The sequence below is a fragment of the Manis pentadactyla genome, chromosome 12 (assembly GCF_030020395.1).
Source record: "Manis pentadactyla isolate mManPen7 chromosome 12, mManPen7.hap1, whole genome shotgun sequence".
NCBI lineage: Eukaryota > Metazoa > Chordata > Mammalia > Pholidota > Manidae > Manis > Manis pentadactyla.
Genome location: NC_080030.1, coordinates 57,229,232 through 57,249,976, shown reverse-complemented (window position 1 = coordinate 57,249,976; position 20,745 = coordinate 57,229,232). Strand labels below are relative to the sequence as shown.

The 20,745-nt window shown below is 35.6% G+C and overlaps 1 protein-coding gene across 13 annotated transcripts in view; it reads left to right on the top strand.

Moving 5' to 3' along the window:
- EYA4 (EYA transcriptional coactivator and phosphatase 4) overlaps positions 1–20,745 on the top strand; it is a 288,859-nt gene that overhangs the window by 142,083 nt on the left and 126,031 nt on the right. For all 13 annotated transcript variants that reach the window (XM_036903751.2, XM_036903760.2, XM_036903757.2 and 10 more), the window contains one exon: positions 20,023–20,072. In XM_036903751.2, coding sequence (XP_036759646.1) covers positions 20,023–20,072 — 50 coding nt within the window. The remainder of the gene's footprint in view (positions 1–20,022; positions 20,073–20,745) is intronic.

The following is a 20,745-nucleotide window of genomic DNA, read 5'->3' as shown; positions in this document are numbered from 1 at the left end:
GTATTCTGCCAGTGTCAGTGAAATTGTGGCGGGCTAACTTATTAGTTTGTAAATAGGTTAAAACCTTAGACCCCTCACAGTTCCTGGCAGTTTTAGTGATGAGGATTGAATGCTGATAGAGACATGGCTTTCTGGAAGAGAAAAGATGAGGATCTCTTGGACAATTAATGTAATCTGAGGGAAACCTATGCACATCATTAGTGTATATGTTGACCAATTTGTTTGGTCTATCAGGGAATAAATAGTCCTCCATTTTATTGCCAATTAATGAGGACAAATTGGGAAGGGGGTTATAATCTGATAGGTGGAAGTAGATTCAAAATCAGCTTGCTGAAAGGTACCCTTGACAACCCTATTCTAGGCGTGGGGACTTCCTTGCCAGTTTCAGAGTGAGCTTCAGATCTGCTCCACTGGAACAAGTAGTACAGTGACCCATCCTGGTCTGGGAGAAGGTTATGATCCTCTCTAGGCAACAGTTATAATTTAATGGGTAGGCATGAATGGATGGAAGTTTGAAATCATAATGGTTAGAAACCAAGTAAATAACTAGAGCTTTAGCTGGTTCACTGGAAAGATGAAGGTGTGTATAATGTTTATTAAAGAAGAATGTCATTAGCTGGCCCATTTCATCGTTTATCCCTCCTGTAGTCTGTCATACCAGCCTTAAATCTATTAGGAGCCAGCAAAAGGCCTTCAAAATCTTCCAGCACATCTGGACTGTTACAAGAGATCTTTGGCCTTTTGGGGATGATTTCCCTGAAACAAAAAACTCCCATGGGAAACCATCAATAAAGTATTGGCTAGTATTTGAGCTCTTATTGCCCCGGAATGCTGATGAGGATGGTTTATTGGAAAATGAGAAACTGATGCAAAGAAATATAGACAAATTCTTGCAGCCGTCCCCTTTGCCCTAGAAAACTCAATTCTTATGTCAAAATAGGGATAGAACTTCAGATATCTTATAGTAACAGGGCAGTAATAAATGCCCTTAATTAAAAAGTACTCCTTAAAACAATCATAGCTATGCAAATCAAGCCCAGGGAGTCAACGAAAGGGAGCCAATACCGTAGCCATAGCTGGAGTGGTTATGGCTGCTAAGTCTAGGGGTTCCGCAAAACTGAAATAGGTGATGTAGGTGATGATGATCTTGCTACATGATACAGAGCACTGTATGGACTGAAAACATTAGAAGTTCACTTGATTAAAACTGAAGGCAAATGCACCTTGTTTACTAACAGGGAGCTGTTCTTTCCCACTGTGCCTGCAGATCTCCTCCTCCCCCTCTACCCCCAACCTCAGCTTCTTTAAGGAAAAAGATGGTTAGGTGGCCGAAGTCTTCCTGTCCTGGAGGAGGACTAAAATTCTTACATCCCCATCCAAATTCTGCCCAAGAAATACATAATACACTTGGAAACTCTAGGAAGGGTAGGGATTTAAACTTTCTCGTGTTAGATACAAGTGACCAATTCCCCGTCCTACCCATGTCGTGGAGGAAGGGGTTACCTGAATTCAGCTAATGTGTATTGAGCAGGGTTTGCAGTGGGAGAAAGAAACCAGCAGACCTTGTGAATGAGGCCCATTGGGCCAATTCAATGTCGAGCTGTAGCTTCCAATTGAATTCTATGTGATTATACTACGAATGCTTATAAAATCCAGAGGAGTTTCTCCTGATCCAGAGGAGCTGCATGTAGAGAAGTGCTAGTATGCTTGGGCCCCACAATCCTCATGACTTCCTCTTGGCTTCAGGTCTCTATGAATTTGCTGTTTGGAGCCTCTGGCAAAAGGAGGCAGCCTCCATGCAAAGGTACAACTTGGGACTGGACTCATCACATCCTGACATGGATACCAGATGTACTCTTTTTGAGTCAAAGTGAATGCCCGGCCCACAGAGTGAGGCCTTGTAACTCTTCAGCCTGGTATTCCCACTTTGGAGTGGGTCAGTTCATACTCAGTGAGTCACAGGGTAGGAAGGGCCCAGCAAGCATCACTTGTCAAAAGGAAATGATATGATCAGGAATGCAGCTGGCCTGACACCAGCAGCAGCTTAATTTCACATGATAAAGTGGCAGTCTCTCTTTGGGGAAAACTTTATCTTGACTCATAGGGGGTTTCTCTTAAATGCCTGGGCCTGGTTCACTGATGGACGGACTAAATTGAAACCTAATTCAGTTAGGTTTGGGCTGCTGTGACTCTTCAGCCCCACATCAGCTATGCAGAAAATGGATATTGTCCCTGCTCTGTGTGCAGAATTTAAGGCAGTTCTCATAGCGCTGGCCAATGTTCCCCTTAATGAATCTTGTTATATATTTACTGTCTCTGGGAGTGTTGCCAGTGACCTAGTTGTTTGGTCTGCCACTTGAATAACTACCAACTGGCAAATTAAAAACATCCCTCCTGGGGGCCACAAACTGTGGAAATGGTTAAGCTGTCAGGGTCATTCATGAAGATGCTTATGGTAAGGGCCTATTCTCTGATGAGAACCAACTGGGATCAGGCTGCTGCTTCAGCTTGAACCACCCAGATGGCCTCCACTGCTGCCTAGATTCATGATTGTACTGGACGTGCAGCAGACCCATGGTCACAGACTGGGCATGAAGTCAAGCACTCTGTGTTTCTGGGGTAGAGGTAACTGGCATGGATGAATCCTGCTAATGACAGTTGCACTGTTTGTTTCAGTGAGAGAAGACACACATTTTACAGGGGTTTACTCCTGCCATTCCTGACAGACTGATTGCGCTGAACCCCCTCTTGGGACTGTCAGTGGTGCCTCACCGCTTTTGACAGTTTTTTAGGTTATGGTTTTGTGGGTCCATTCCAGTCAGCCAACTCGAGCCACACACTGTGGCCCTTCAACTTACCTGTTTAAGTCTGACAGTGGTGCACTTTCTGTCACAGAAACCAGGGCTGATTACCAAGGTGTTCAGTGGCCCTTTCATGCTCGCTGTCATGCACAAGCATTTTGTATGGTTGAACATTGGAGCAGCCTCCCTAAATCAACTCATAAGATTTATAACTCTGCCTCCCTGAATGCCTTCTGGTCCATAGACACTTGGGTTACTGAATCCAACTGGCCCCAGTTAGGCATCATCTCTTAGCCACTTTCTGGGTTGTGATTAGGATGAAGGGATGACAGGTTATATAAAATTTTCTATTGTAAAACTTTGGAATATCATCCTGATCATTCCTAGACATGGTAAGCCTTTCTTTCTCTTTATAGATACCCTAGATCAGCCTGTTTAGTATACCCTCTGGATGGCAGCCTGTCAAAAGGGGGAACAAAGGATTCAAACTTATTCTGGTTCAGCCACTTGAATTTTCTCATTGGATTTAGTTGTCCTAGAGCATAGTGATATTAATCCCTTGATTGACTGAACTACTGGGTCCCGGTAGAGTAGACTTTGTGGGCCAAAGCAGGTTTTATAAAAATAGTCTTGGCTCTCTTGCTCTTAACCTTTCTTGATGAAAGGTGTGTGAGAGGAGGAGATGATTGGAGAAAAGTGGAGCTATAGCAGCTGGAACATGACATGAGATTTTTGTTAATGGGAAGGAGAGCAATGACTCTGAATCTATGAATAGAAAACTGTAGGCCTGGGAGGTGCAGTGTTTGGAAGGACATTAATGATATTTTATCTTTTCACTCTTAGAAACTTCCTCTTGAAAGGAAATTTGCTAGTGTGGCTCACCCATACTGTTAGGAGCACTGTCAGTTTAACTGACTGTGGCTCTGCTACCTCTCTGCCAGACAGCTTTGACATGATATAAACACCATTTCCCTTAATCATACCAAGGAGTCTACCAGCAACAGCAGAAGGGGGCCCAGTTCCTTCACCTCTCATACAAAAATGCTGTGAACACCTTTAGATGTCTTCCCCATCATTCCTGTAGCTTTCTTTATTCATTCCATGGGGCAAATAAATGCCACTGGTGCAAGACTAGCCTCAGTTATTGGAGCTGAACTCAGAATCTTAAAGCTGAACAACTGACTTAGAGGCTGTGCTGGAGGCAATGCCTATGTACCTGTGCCTCCCAACTGATATTGATCCCACTTGTGGGCCCTCAGCAATTGTAAAAAACATTTTCTCCCTGGAAGTTCTGGGTGAATCTCAGAACTGCACTTGTTTAAAAGACTGCTATGCTAAGGATGTGAAAAGAGACATTCAAATGTTTAAGGATTATAGATTATATACTTGTTAAATGTGGAACTCTATCCAAAATGGAGCTACTCTTGGTCACTCAGGAGAGTTTCATGAAGGGGTAGCTGGCCTCTTGTTTATGTGTACCCCATGTTATGTTATCTCAATCTGCAATTAGAAAAGGTGGTATGAAATTTGTTCTTGGTTTTTGCTGTAGTGATCAATGATGTCCCCTTGGCCCTGGAGTGCGTTCAGTGCATTCAGCTCATTGATTCAGGTTGTTGCAGGTGACAGAATTGCCCTAGAGTTCCTGTGGGGCACACTGGTGTCATAGACCAGGTGGAAAGGTCAATCCAGAAACTTAAGGGTAAAGCCACTAGGCTCAGTAAAGGTTGGCTGATGGTTTATGAGCTTTATCCAGCAGATCTGGTCTAGTACTCTGAGCAGCATGGCTGAGGTCGGCTCTTCAGGTTAGCCTACTCCTGCTACTTAGATGAATTTAGATGTAGAGTTTGAGCAAAGGAAGGACCCAGTGACTCTGCTCTCTGGCTTTATTTATATAGAGAATACTGGACCATAAAGATAGGATTGATAAGGAAGTAACAGAGTCTAGGACTGGACGTGTTAAAGTTTGATATAGCCGTGAGATATTTATAAAGAAATATAAATTAGGAGAATGTGAGAGTTTGGAACTTAGATGATGGATTTCAGAAAGTGATAAAAATTGGAAATACACAGCACAAAGATGATATTTAAGACATGAGAATAGTTGAGCTATCCAGGGAGGAAGTACAGAATTTGAATGGTTCGGGGCAGATCATACACTTTGCCAATAGCCCCACCTCCACTTGACCCATTTCACCTCTTCAAATTACCCTCCTGGCTCCAGAATGTACTTGAGTTTGTCAGCCTTAACAGAAAAAGAAGGAAGAAGATTAAACAAATGGCAAATATAATTACTGCATTGGTTACCATGTGGTGGTATTTGTTGTACAATGACAAGGACATAATTTGCTACATTTAAAAATGGGCTCTTAGGTTTTGAATTTTATATTCTAACATAGATATCACATCAGAACCCTAGCTAGGGAGGCTGTTACAGTTTGGGGAGGCTGTTTAGTTTTGATTCCATATGGTCTCATTAAACCAGCAATTTGAGAGTTAATTGTACACATAGAAATTTTAAGTTATTTTTCTCTTCCTTCTCTATGGTATTTCAGTTGTTAGAATTATATAATTGTACTTTCGGTTTCCTTTTTATCTTCCCTGGCTCTGTTCCTCTCTTAATTTCTAATATCTTTCCTTGGGATTTTCCACAGAGTTTTCTTATAGCCAATTATCCAATAATGAAGAGTGGTAGGAAATGCTATAACAGAGCCTAGAGGTATTTTATAAGTTTGAAGAAGGAGGGTACTTGAGAGATTACTAGACAATGTGCAGAAAACAGTGCCACTGAGGGGGGGAGAAATGCAGACTAGGAAGCACAGAAGTACCTACCTTGGGCTGAGAGTTTATAGTCAGGTGGATATGAGAGACACATCCTATGGAGCTGCAGTACCTTATTTTCTTGGCTTTAAAAAAGTTTTTATGTGATGGCTACCAAATATAAGAGTTGTAGTGATTGGCTGAACTTAACCTCATTTTGCATATTACTTTGAAGGATATTCACGCATTTAACAAATACCAGTATAGCACCCACACCATGCAAGTCACAACTGTAATGTATTGGCTGTCAGCAGTTCATAATAGCTTCACTTTTATCAGACTGTAGGACAGGCCCTCATTAATTGTGCTTAAGTCACTGAAAGATAGACTAGAACTAGATATAGTTTTTGGAGGTCAAAGTGCCATTTTCAGCATTTTAAAGTATAAGGGATATCAAGCATTTACCCATAATAAAACTCTACTAATTTTTAAAAGCTCCTTTGACTGGGCGATTTTATTAACTCATTTGTACTTGTTGGGCTATTTTATTAATTCATTTGTACCTACTTATGGTATAATAATTAGCAGCATGGATTGACATGTAAGTGTTTGATTTTAAGCATGGATAATGGCAACAATTATTGTTAAATGAGATATATTTGGTAGGTATTTTGGGGTTTTTACAGATATGTGGTTCACACTGAAAAAAAATATCATACTACCAACACTCTGAAATGGAAACCTTTATTTCACAGGTCGGGAAACAGATGCATAGAAAGAATGGTTGATCTGTTTGTTCCAGGTCATGTAATTCATTGGTGGCAGTACACTGGGAAAGAAAAACACCAGTCAGCCAGTCGTTTTTAATTCATGAAGAACTTCCTTTGTCCTACTCAGGGTTTTAGAGTATGGTTTGTTGGGTCTCTATTGCAACAGGAACAGACATGGATTTTGCTTACTGAATGTTTCTCAAACTCTCAAACATTCAGAACTATTGGATGACTTACAACCCCTTAAGAAAGTAGCCATTTCAGAAGCAATTTTGTTGAACTTAAAAACTCTGATTTATACCACAATACTCAAGAAGCTCTAACTATTTGGGAAGGTTTGGCTTCAAAGAAGACATTACTTTTAGTTGAACCTAACTGTACTAGGGAAAAAGAACTGAATCTGTCAAAGTGGGGTCTCTAAAGTAATTCATTGACACGTTGTATTAACTCTAGTGGAGCCAGTCAGCTTGTTGTCAGCTGAGTATTGCACTGGCGTCAGAACCTGGCCTTGAAAATGTGCAGGTGGAATGTTCCTGACTATCCAGTTTCTCTGCAGCAGCAAAGGCAGCCAGTACCGTGGGGAGACAGCGCCGTCTTCAGTTCCTAAGGGCACTGGGGTTTCTGCAGTGCTGCCCAAACCTGAAATGGGGGCTGGCTGTTCACTCAATTCCTCCCTTGAAAATGAAAATGACTTCAAGAAACACTTTTGCTACAAAGTGCTCAGAATGAGTTGTTTACTCCTTGGCTGTCACCTTTTTTTTGAGCCCTTTGCCTCACTGTCTCATTTACAGCCACACTCTAAAAATCAAGAAAAAAACTAATGAAATCATCCTAGAATTATGTAGACAAATTGGAGGCAGTGATTCCCATAATGCCTGTAAATGCTAAATTGAAATATTGCCTGAGGAATTTATGAAATGATCTTATTTAGTCTTTCTTTTTAGATCTGGGAGACACATTTTTTAAGGAATGAATGGGGAAAGTTGCATAATGCTTTCTTTAAAGAAAACCATTCTTTTTTATAAACCCTTAGAAAAAAGAGAACTTCAGTGCCACAGGATAGACTTATTGGCAATATCCTTGTCTCTCAAACTGAACATTTTTTGTTTCTTTTCCATTTCATTAAAACTTAATGTATCTCTTATTTTATAAATATAAAAGACTTTATGTTAGAAAACATTTTACATAAAATGATAACCTTTGTGTGAGCATTTCTAATTGTGTCCATCTCTTCATCTGCGTCAAATGAAAATACAGAAAAAAATGGATTAAATAAAAATGCTTGTAATTATTTTCTTTTGTTGGCATATAGATGTGTGCTTTAGGGGAAACAGAAAAATTTGGACTTAAATGGCAGAGGTGTAAAATGAAAGTGAAATCTCACAGGCCCTCTCTCTCATCCCAAAAAAACCAAAAACAAATGAACAAAGAAACATAAAATGTTTCCTAATTTAATCCTTATTTAAATGAGTATCAATCCTTAACTTGTCATGAGGTGTTTCTTCTACAGAAATGTTTTGCTTTAAAAAAAATTAAAGTACAATTTGCTTTTAGAAAATTTAATGCAGGGATTTAACTCTTTGAAAAACTACATCAGTGGGTCATGAATGTGTCACCATGTCAGCAGGTTGACAGGCTAGGAGTCAGGGTAAATGCTATGCATTAGATCCCACTGAAAGACAGGAGCTGTTGATGGGGGTGACCTCTGAGGACAAGTCATCTTACTATAAACAGAAGAGCGTGGAAAGCCATTGGTCAGAGCCAAGAGTGTTTGCTCCCCAGGTCCCTCCTAGTTAACCTAAATAACTGCACTGCTTCTGGAGTGAAGGTTCATGCCAGACAAAGGTGTTTCTAAGGCTACCTGGATGCTGGTTAGAGACTATAAATCTCTCAGAGTGTCCTGTAATCCTCAAACCGGCTTGTATTCTACTCACACTGGAGAGTGGAATTTATTGGCTTATTGAACTTCTTGCACACACAGGCACACAGAAAATTTGCTTCCAAATAAAACTGAAATTAGTTTCAGGTTTTTGGAATTTAAATAAGGTAAGTAGTATTTAGCTTTTGATTGAAGCATTATAATAATTATTATAGATTGTGTTAAGTCATAGGCAGCTCTATCACAGAGAAAACTATTAGTTAAAATAGGTAGTTTGGATTTTCCTCAGTTTTAGCACAAAGGTGAAAGAAGAAATATGTACCAAAATTGAGCATGTAGGTCAATACAGAGAAAATCCCTAATCTGTCCTTGCTGAAATTTTAAAATAAATCTCTGTACTTCATAAAATTAAACTACTATAATTACATTATGCTAATACTGAGAGAAATGCGGGTGATGCAATAGTTGATAATAATAGATTGCATTTGATTAGAACAGTTCAATAGTTGACTTTGAGGAGTTTTCCCTTATAGGCACATGCTTCAGGATTTAAAAAATTAATGCCAGCTATTTAAGTGAAGCGCTTTTATTTCCTGGATAATTTTTGTTTTAAAATTTTATGCTGAATTTGGATATTTCATTAAGATTTCAATGATATATGTCTTATATTTTTTTAAAGAACAAACAGTTATGTCTATTTATGAAACTTTATTGTATTTTTTAAAAAACTGTAATAGTAACATAAAGTTTAATTTTAACTTCTTAAAAAAGTCTTAAGTTTCTAACTAGTGTTACCTTAATTTGGATGTGTAAATTGAACATGTGCTCTGATTTGAAACCTTGATGTGGAAGTCTTTGGTATGCTTTAGTTTAAACTGTTTGAATCTATTTTCATGTCATTAAATCTCATGAAAAGAGAGTATGCATTGCTTTTTGGTGCATGAAGGGATTAAGATGTGGGTGAATTGTCACCAAAATTATAGTATCTTAAAGATTTCTTTTCATTCAGGACAACTGAGGAAAGCTTTGCTCTGGTGTTACTACTTTATTATTCTTGTGAGACAAACACATCTCAGGAGGAGAAAATATCCTGTAATTCTAAGTGTCTGTGAAAACTGATTTACTGCCAGAAGTAGATTGCTTAGGGAACCTGTTTGAAGAAAGGGAGGATGAATTATCACAGCCAATAAGTTTTCCAGTTTGGTTTCCAGGGTCTACTGAGCATCAGTCAGCACTATCCAGTTTCCTGCTCCCTTTCTTAGTTGCAGTTACTATTTTCTGAAATCCTGTGTAATTGAATAATGATGTTGGGCAGGCCCTCTTTTGCTTTTTTGCCTGTTTGTTTTATCACAAAAAAAGTTCCCAAAAGTTTGCTGAGCTACTAAAATGTTACTTATCAAAAACTTCAACAAAAGCAAATACCAATAACCCTATAATGTTGTGTGTTATAACTTCTTAAGGAGAGAGAGGAAAGGAGAGAGGGAGGGGAGCAAGGAGGGAAGAAGAGAGAGAGAGAGAGGAAGGGAGGGAAGGAGGGAGAAAGGCCAATGTTTTAAAAATCTCTATTTTGATTTTACTCTTTCATCCTCCAAGTTCTTTATGAATTCCTGTTAGAATTTTCCAAATTGTATGTTCTGACTTTCTGAGTTTCTAGCCACTCACAGAAGGAAGGTGGTTGTGTCTGGGGGCAGACTCACATTCTGCTTTGGGGAATTGGTGTGAGCCAGTTTTGAAGGTAATGCAGCTGTTGAAGAAATACAAAAGCCAGATGACTTCATAAGTGTGTATTGAGGAAACCAGGATAAATTGTCCTTAGAACCTGCTCTCAGAAAGCCATTTTAATTGAGGTCAAAGAGGAAAAAATCGTAAGTATATCTCAATTATTTATTAGGTTTACCTAGAATGAGACCTTCACTACGGATAGACCTGATCTATGATTCCTTTCCTTTTTAACCCTTGAGTTTAACCACTATGTGGATCCATTTCACATGGAGACTACACAGGGCACTTCATTCTTTATGATAGACAAACATTTAGGGCCACAAAAACTGTGAAATTACCTAACTAAATTTCACTTCCATCTAAGGAATCTACTTCTGCATTTGAAAGGACTTGTAATAAATTGCTTAATTTTTATTTGAAGTACACAGTTAATGGGACTATTCTTCTTACCATACACTTGTGTGTATGAAGTATATTTTACATGGCACTGTTTTGTCTTATGCCCTTAGCTTTCAGGTAATTCAACATGTTAAATTAGTTTGATGGAAAATCTACCCAAACAGAAATTACATAATTTGTGTTTTTTAATTTGTATATTTCACCACAGTCTCTGTTTTAACTAGTGAAGAATATCATTTTAGGATTAAAACCTGAGGAAAGGGGATTTATAAGCTTTTTATAACAATGGTTATGCAAAGTGGACATAATATAAAATATGTTTGAACTGCTTTTAAAACTAAAATGTTGCTAAAATATTGTAGAAAATATTAGCATTATTATTAAAGTGCAGATGCTACATATACATTTTTCCTTACTGTATATAGATTAATTTTAAAAGTAAAGAATTTGATGCCAACACCCCAAGATTTTCACTTTATAGAAGTTGCTATTTTAAGAGAGATCAAGAATTTACAATTTGCAAAATTTGAAAATATAACTGTTTTTATACCCTTCTCTTATCAACATGTTGTGATGTGTTTATATCATGCATAAATTAATCTACAGATATGTGCTGTTCAATCTGAAACTGTCTTTAAACTTTATTTTTTACATTCTATCAACAATTTTTTTTTAAGTCAAAGATTTCTCAATTTTCCTAAGGGTTCTTATGATATCTTTGAGCACACTAGGAGAGCTTATATACTCATTGAAACTGTCTTTTAAAGTTTATATATATGTGTCTTCAAAACCAGGAGAGCTTTTAACAGAAACTTTTACTAAAATTATTACATATAAATTGAACAATTGTATATTAATAAACTAGACTCTATATTAAGTACTGTTCAAACTGAAAAGGTTAGTTATCAATTATACCTAATAGACAAATGATGTTAGGTGCACTAGAGTATGTGAAAAAATGATTGATATTTATGTTTGAAAACAAATGATAGTTAATCTATGCCTGTGGCCAACTTCTTTTGAAGTTTTCTGCCTAAGATGAGCTGAGTTTGTTAAGTGGCAAAGGGCTGCGCTGTCTGGGGGCCTGTGGTGTTTGGCAGGTCGTGATAAATGGGGAAGTTTTTCTCAACCTTGTGGCCAAAACATTCCAGTATCTAAAAAAGGAAAGAAAAAAAAAGTAAGAAAGATGTAGAAGACATTGCAAAAAGCATAGCAAGATTTCTCTACTTAGAGGAGAATAGGGTCCATTCTTAAGGTTATTTTTAAAGTATTTGTGTGAATTCATAAATCTTCACTTGAATGAAGGGAAATATAAAGCAAAAAATTTTTATATTTAATACTAGTAGAATTATTATTTCCTGGTACCATGAAATATGTACAGCAATCGGCAATTTGAACCGAATTGCAGTGGGTTCTGCCAGATTAACATTATGCTCATTAAGTACTAATTCTTGATTTAGAATTGAATGTTCTGTTTTGCCTTATTATTTTTTAATACTGTCTTGTGACACCCAGGACTGCAAAGAATTATATAAACAAAAAGTATAAAGGAGACCAGGATATATGGGTAAATATCTCAAAGGTATTTATAGTGTACATTTGTGAGAAAAAAATCATTTTAACACCTATCTATCATATTTATGCAAAGTATTATGGCTAAACAATCCAGTCTCATTTCTGAACTTGTGATGGAAAAAACTTTAATATGAGTTGTAACATGATATGTTAAGGCATCTTATGATTCCTTTTTGACATTTTAAGTATTGTGTTAACTTTGATATAGTCCCCTTTGGGTAATGAAAGAGCATACCATTAGAAGGAATTTGAAATTTTCCTAAGTATTTCATACAGTATATGTGGAGTTTATGGCAGGTGACAAAGAACTATGGCATAATTAAGGAGAAAATGTGCCTCAGAATTTTAAAAGCTTATGTGGTTTGACATTTGATTTAATACAGATATACTATACATAAATAATTATGCTTTGTTTCCCTGAGTCATTGTTACCAAGTTGGTTTTTAAGTATATCCAGCCTTGCAATGAACTCTCAAATAATTTGAACACTATTGTGACAGTTGTAGTTGATGAAGAGTTATAGCCTATAGAATTTTTTTTTTTACATTTAAAACATAATTCCTCCCCAGTGTGTGATTTCCTATAACCTCCCTTCCCAAACCTGAGTCCTGGAAGGCCCCTTCATTAAAGGCCAGAAATCAAGTAAGATCTTGCCCATGACAGTCCAGTACCAGAGGGGTCAAATACTTTCTACTTCAGTTTTTTTGGTGGTGGGTTTTTATTTATTACTCCTCTCACCTTACTGTTTTTAGTGTGTATGTTTATTTTGTTTACTGGTTGCAGTTTATAAAGAAGTACCCAATTGTATCTCTGTCCTTTATGTACAGCACTTAAAGAAGGGTATGGCAGTTTTTCTTTGAACCAAAATAGGTGCAGGCTTCTCATTTTTCTGATAAATTAGTAGTTGCTTGAGCTTTTGGAAACTGATACTTGGTGTTGCAGGATTGAAGACTGGGTAAGCAATAATCAAGAGGTCAAAGTGGGTACAGAAGCTTTCCAAATGCCATGAAAAGGATTTCAGCAATGTATGGATTTTAGAGATGCAAGTTTTTGTTTCAAAGGAAGGATGACGCTTTATAAAAGTAGTTTTAGATTATTTAGTAATTAAATTTTTACGGTCTACCTCCAAAACTTTAAATTTTTGACCACCACTTGGCAAGATGGCATTTTATTTTTTTTAAAAGAAAGCTTCTCAAATTTCTATGGGCATATCAAAAAGGAGATATACATCTAAAAACTGTGTGACTTTAGTATTCCAAAGATTTTTTTTTATGCTTTGAGTTTTCAGAACTCAGTAAATGAATTGTACCATATATAAGAAATGTAAAATAGGTCTTGTTGAGAAATGTAGAAACATTTCAGTTGAAGCCAGTTTAGATGTATATCATCTCTGAGTTGTTTCTGTATGGTACTAGTAGCATAGCAGTTATATACTGATCTTCCCAACATAAATTATATTTACTTAGCTACACAGGTAATCATAGATTATCACACTGAAGTATGCATCCTATGCTAACCCCTAGAATAGATTAATTTGTAAATATTATATTTAGAAAATGAACATATATTTTCTTTCACTAATTTAAGTAAGTAAACAATACTTTTTGGTAAAAGCCTCTACAGTAAAAATTATGTATTTTGTTGAATATTTCAACTATTACTGTTTTGACTCAATTTTTAAATTAATTCATATACCTACTTTTGTATTTTCTTAGTCATGGTACTATATACATTCTGAAGTAAAACAGAAAGGGACATATTTTAATTCATATTTATTTAATGCTACTAACTAAAGAACAGGATGATGAGGAAGCCTATCAGAGTCTGAGTATCACTGGGTTCAACTAATTGAAAAAAATGTAATATGTTAAAAAGGGTCATCTAATTGAGATGTTTTAAATGAGAGCATAACTTACATTCCTAGAATAAAGCTGTAATAGTTACAAGAAACTATTAAAATTTGTTTGTTACAAGAAACAATGTAAAATTCCATTATGTAATTTAAAATTCAAATATGACCAATTTCTAAGTATTAGAAAATATGAAAAATGTCACATAACAATTAATATTTCAATAAGTTTCTGGTTGTCACTAAATCAGAACCTAAAGGTAACTAAAGTTATGTACCTATTCTGCTTTATCAGGCAATTATATACAATAATTTTATCCCACCCAGTCATAAAATGCATTTTATAAAGTGCACATTAATAGACTCTAGGCATCAATACATTGCAGAATTTGTGTGTTCTTTAATACATCAGATTCACATTTTAGAGTATTTACATTTGAAATACAATCAAAGTTGATGATCTAAATTATTGTTGTTGACAGTACTTCTGTATTACTGTCTGGTTTTACAAAGAGTTTTCATTAAATAACATATAAATTTGGGGAGAAAGTTTAATATTTATATCTTTTTCAGCATATTTCCCTTAAACAGTAAACATTTAACTCTAATTTATATTGTATTTCCTGTACAGTTCAATGAAGAAATAAAGTTTTTCTTACATAGCATCCATAAAAATATATATAAAAAATTCATTATTTCAGTAAACTTTTATTTCTGAAGTTTTCATCTTAGGTTTATAGTTGTGGAATTGATTTTTTATCATTACTATATAATATGTTCTAAGATTTAATTATAAAAGTTCATTTCAAACCAAACTGAAGTTACAAAGGAGGTTATTTTTTGAATGTCTTCTTCCATTATTCCATCCTTTACATTTTTAAAATATCTTTAATGTTTCAGCATTTATAAACAGCAAGATTAAGTAGAAAATAATTGGGATAATTGGTTCCAGCTTTTTTAAAAGATGGCAAACAGGATAAAAGAAACTTGTTCTTTGTAATTTTTTAATGACTTAATTCTGTTTTTCCTCAAAAAAAATGGTAAATTTCTTAAAGCGCCTAGTGGTTAGAAAATATGAAGATTTTACAGTGATTTTTAAACTTGAATATAATAGTTATAATTTAACACATTCTAGAGATTTTATTTTCTACACATATTTCCCGTACATTGAAAGTACTCGTTATTCTCAATACCAGATCCCACACTCTTTTTAATTCCTTTAAGAAGTACAATTGGTGTAACTTATGTACATACAACCTAAGAACTTGAAGAATGGGTGGTATGTGAAATACAAACAAAGAATTTTTGCAATTGTCTAAGGCAGTATTGTTGAGCAGTTTTTCTCTACCCCTTTATTCTGCTTTATTTTCTGTTGATGCTTACCACTGCTGATATTATATTCTGTTTGCCTGCTTACTTATTTATTGTACATCTTCACTAGAATGCATGATCCATGATGGTCTAGGTCAGTGCTGTTCAACAGAAATATGGTGCAAGCCACATATGTATTTTAAATTTAAATTCTATTTAATTTCTAGTAGCTGCAATAAAGTGAAACCTAGGAAGTTCTTTTAAACTCACTAATCTAAAATATTTCATTTCTCAATATAAAAATATTGAGATACTTTACATTTTTTTCACATGAAGTCTTTGAAGCCCCATGTGCTCTTCACACTTACAACTCCTCTCAGTTTAGACTTGCCACATTTCAAGTTCTCAAATAGCCAAAATAGCCATGTGTCACTCGTGGCTACTCTGTTGGACCGCTCAGGTCTAGTTCAATTCCGTGCCTAGGAATGGTGCCACGCATACCCCAAAGCACTCTGTAAAGCCTTGTTGAACGAGCAGATCCTGATATCTTAGACATAAAAAAACAACCAAGACGAAAAGTTGTATATCACCTTAGATCTTTTTGCAGCTGTTGAGGTGTTGGTAACATTGGTTACTTTAGTGGTCTAATTTATAAGGTTTGTTTGTTGGCTGATGTATTGGTTTCGTGGTGATGTTACAAGAAGTAACCAGTAGGTTCTTGAAAATTTTTTTCATGGAATGTTAGTTTCAATTCTTAGTTTTAAAACCATCTAATAAAAGCAACTAGGAGAAAAAGAAAAGCTTGATGGATAGCATTCAGTTCTAATTCCATCGCTGCTAGTGATGGCTGACCTGGCTGAGGGACATTGCAAAAGTTGTTTAATGTCTTTGAGCCTTTGTTTACTCATTTGTAAAAGAGGATTTCATCCATCATACCTGTCTTCATAGATGAAATGAAATTACAAATTTACATACTCAGCACAGTGAGTGTTCAAGCAAGAATAATTGCTTGAAAATGGCAGCAATTATCATTACTATGATGTAATAACAATTGAACTTTTAAATATTAAGATGTCTTGAGCTTCATTTTAAACATTTTAGGTCATACACTTATAAATTTTAGACTCAACCTACTGGTTAAACTGCTGTCATAGATCTGGATTTGAAGTTTATTATGCAACTTGCTTGCAGATTAATTTTCTGGTTCTCAGTATTATCATCTGTGAATTGGGAAAAAATAGTCTTCCTAATCATTGGGCTTAGCAAATAATAAAAGCTCAAATATTTTAGCTATTATTCATTCAATCATTCAAAAAATTCAGTGTTTTGATATTTGTATATGTTCATCACATGCTCATGGTTATTTTCTTAAAATAGTTAAACTTCTCATTCTTTTTCATCTTGCTTTGATTTTGCACATAATTTTATAACATTAAGTGGTATTAAAATTTACATTAGTGCAGCCAATTACATGCATTTATCACTATTCATCTTTTCCCTCTTGGCATATTTTTTGACCACCTCTTGGTATGTCTTATGGAAAATAGGATTTGGATTTAAATTATGGACATGAAATTGTGCCTCACTCATTTTTGGCCTGCTTGTTCCAACTTTATTCAAAAAAAGTCAAAACTAAATTGGTGGTCATTGAAAACAGGAAGTTCTGTATGTTTTATAGGAATATTCTTTCTTCACTAGCATATATGTCCCAGCAGTCACCTTTTAATGAAGTGTTATTGATCTCTTAAATGGGGGTGTGTGTTCAAACTGAGGTAAAACTGTTCATTTGGCTCCTAATTCTGTGATTAAGACACTATACATGTAAGTTTCCTAATGAATCATTAAACTTTTCTATGTCAATTCAGAAATAAGATAGGGTTTTGAAGTATTTTAAGGAATCATAAGTTAGCATGTTTTTGATCTTCGGTATTACAAAAAAATTGCTTTTCAAGGACAGTTTAAATGGTTCAGATCATATTCTGCTTTATACTTTGCTTCAGTCAATAACAACATTCTGTCAGTTCTGTCTTGAAAATGTCTGTCAAAAGCATCCTCTTAAATCTATCTGCATGTCTCCTGTCTTAATTCGGTTTTCATCATCTCTTACCAGTGGACTGAATGAGTCACTTAGTGAATTGGCGTTTGGGGAGGGCCTTAATCCATTTGGGCTACTATAACAAAATGCCACTATTGGGTAGCTTATAAACAACAGAAATTTATTTTTCACTGTTCAGGAGGCTTGGAAGTTCAAGATCAAGGTGCCAGCATAGTCGTCTGGTGAGAGCCTTGATTCATAGCTAACAATTAACTCACTGTGTCCTCAGTGGTAGTGTTAGGGGAGCTCAATGTGGTCTCTTTCATAACAGTGTTAATCCCATTCATAAAGACTCCAGCCTCATCATCTAAGACTTCCCAAAGGCCTCACTTCCTAATCTTTCGGGGTGAGTATTTCAACATATGAATTCTGGGGAGACACAAACATTCAGAGCATACCAGGGAACATCCACTCAAGGCTAGTGATGTAGTGATGTACAAGATCAGCGCCATCTCTGCTTTCATGGAACTTACTCTTTCCTCTTGCATTAGGCTCTTATCTGTCTTTCAGTCTTTACCTTGTCCCCCTTGCATACTCTCTTCTACATCATCTCTGCCCAAGTCTGTTTCTTAAAACCCTTCAATGGGCTTCATTGCCCAAAGATTAAATCCCAAATTCCTTACCATTTATAAGGCCTTATAATATGGTCTCTTTGGCAAACCCCTTGCTGTTGAAATAACTAACTTTCTTCATATTTAGTCTTTGAGACCTATATCCTTTGGGACTCAGTTCAGAAGTCACTTTCTTTGTTTCTTTCCCCACCTTCCTTTGATGGGATCCATGTCCTATGAACACCCACAGCACTATATGGACCTCTCCTATGGTAGTCATGCAATCCTAAATATCCTACTTTCCTCATTTGACCATGAAGAAATGAATGAAACCTCTAAAAAGGATCCAAAAAGTACACAGCTCTGACAATATCCAAAGAGTATCTCTATCTCTATCTACTTCAGTCTTTCATCCCATACTTACTAAACATTAGCCATGAAGCTGGAACTCTGTGGGTTCTATATAGCAAATAGTCAATAGCTGTGTTCTCTGCCATTACAATTACTACTTTGAGAATAAATTAAATAATCAGAACTTTCTGGTTAGTTATTTGGAGAATTATGCTTTGTAAAGCCACAGGTATTAAAGATAAAAAGCTATTTTGTATTTTAAGCCATAGGAAACTTGTCCAGGTCTGCCTCTCACTTAGGACTGTATTTTTGCCTGTGTGGTATAAAGCTTTTTCTGTCAGTCTGAAAGTCAAGTATCATAGTTTTAAGGAAATCACTGTGAGGTGATTTCTATGTATTCATTGGGCAATTCATATAGTTTCTGGGATGAATCATAGGAAAGAAGCAGTGGGAAAGAAGGGTCTTAATTCTGGTATCCTTCCCTCTTAGTTCTTGTTTTTCTTGGACATGTTTTTAATGGACATAAGACTTCCATCAGTTTTTTAGTGAATTTTGTGTTTACATTTGCAAAGAAAAGCATTCATTTTTTCCTCTTCTTTCCTTTTTTTTTTTTTAACCAATTACTATTGAAAACATTTCTTCATCCCTCCATCAGTTGATGCAGAGTTCCATGTTAAGAACATAGAATATGTCACATAATAGGACAGGAATGATGATCTCTCTGCTAATTAGTTATGGTATAAATGTATATACAGGATGCAAAGAGCATAGTTAGTCAAGCAAGTAATTGATTTCCCAGATTATAAAAATGTGTCAGCTTACAGTTGAAAGCAAAAGACACAAAAGATACAGATTTTTGAAAGTAGATGAATTTTTGTATGTGGCCTTTTCAAGCATTCTTCTGAGTCAGAGGAGGAAAAATTACTTTGTAAGTTGGAAAGACAGTGCTTTGTCTTTAAACTTAAGTACTTACTCTTAAGTGATGTCACAGTTCACACCCATGATGTGTGCCCACCCTATATATTAGGCTGACATTTTTCTCACTCTCAAGCTACATACTGGAATTTTAAATGCTAGAATTGTACAGATTACATAGAGAAACTATGGCAATATAAACAAACACCCAGATTATATTGACAGTGGCCTTGTAAATATACATTTGTTCATGCTTCATATTAACTAAGGTATTTTTTTAAGTTGAATCTACTTTGCATAAACTGTTAAAAACATAGTAATCAGACATAAGTATCTGTTACTTGAAATTAAATTGTGAAAGGCTTTGGATTTATGCTTTATTATTTTAGAGGATATTGTCACATACTATTGTGCAGAAATGGATAGCCTATCCTAGAAGTAAAAGTTATTCTGATTCTTTACTTCTGTGGGTTAAAAACCACCAGTCGAAATATAGTCTGAAAAATATACTGCAAATACATGTGAGAAGTCGGTGATCAATGCTGAAACTTAACAGATATGTTGAAAAATATATAAAACATATAGCCACTGGATTGAGAAAATGAAAATTAATATGTGAATGTTTTAGCTAACACTGTGCTTTGCCTGCAGGACCGGGTGTTTACCATTGTGCCCTTTAGTGGGAGACGGAAGCAGTATCAATTGGAAAAATGTTTCTTAGTGGACTGAGAACAGTATGGCTTTCTAATTCCTAAGTGGGAAACCTGGTTCTTTGGTTTCTTTGTTCTAGTTAAGCTAGTCCCAAGATATTTTAGCTGAACATTTTACACACGAATGGAGTCTAGGGAAGTGCCTTTGGCAGCTGTTCGGGGGATAATAATGAAATATACTATTTAGAACTGCACACTGCCACTGTACAGCGTGGGGAGTATTGTATGGAGTACTTGGCGAGCAGAGCTGTATCCACTTTAAGTTTAACACCTGTGTGAACCTGAGTGAAGAAGTTTTATTTTCATATGAAAATAACAAAGTACTCTTTTCTTACAGGTAAAGAAAACGTGTACAGAATCAGATGTTTCAGAACCTCAGAATTCCAGGTACAGTAAAATAGAGGCCAAGACTCCACTAAGAAAAAATGAAGTTTTGAACTAGTAAGATGTTATAATATACTCCAGATACAAATGAGATTTGAAACATTGAGTTTCTTTAAGACCTTTTCTGAATGGAAATTATACTGGTTAAAGTACCACTAATCATAGTGTTAATAAAAAGGACACTGATTGAAGTCAGCTTTAAAGAACAAGTAGTAGAAACATCTCTAGAAATACTTGAAAACATCTTCCCTTTGCATTCATTAAGTTCATCTTCATTTTTTCGCCTAATCTCTCCTTATAATGTATTCACATCTGAAATTTTACCAAAAACTGAATATCTTTCACATCTGTGTTTTCCCAAAAAAACCCTACAATATTTCTTTTTCTTTTCAGTCAAACACTGCTAGATTTTGAGAATGCTATTCAATTGGAAAAATCAATATTAGCAGGACATTCTCTTTTTGGTTATTTGAAACCTGTAGAAATGATGAATTAAAGTATTCAGGCCACTTCAGTCAAGAATTTAGCACAATTTAGTTGTTTTTGGTTGGACCAGATGCCCAACAGATAGATATTTTCTCTTCAGGCCTGCATATTTTCATTTCAAAATCTAGGCCTTAATTGTAAGTGTATAATTAAAAGTATTATAAATACCATTACAATAATAAACATATAT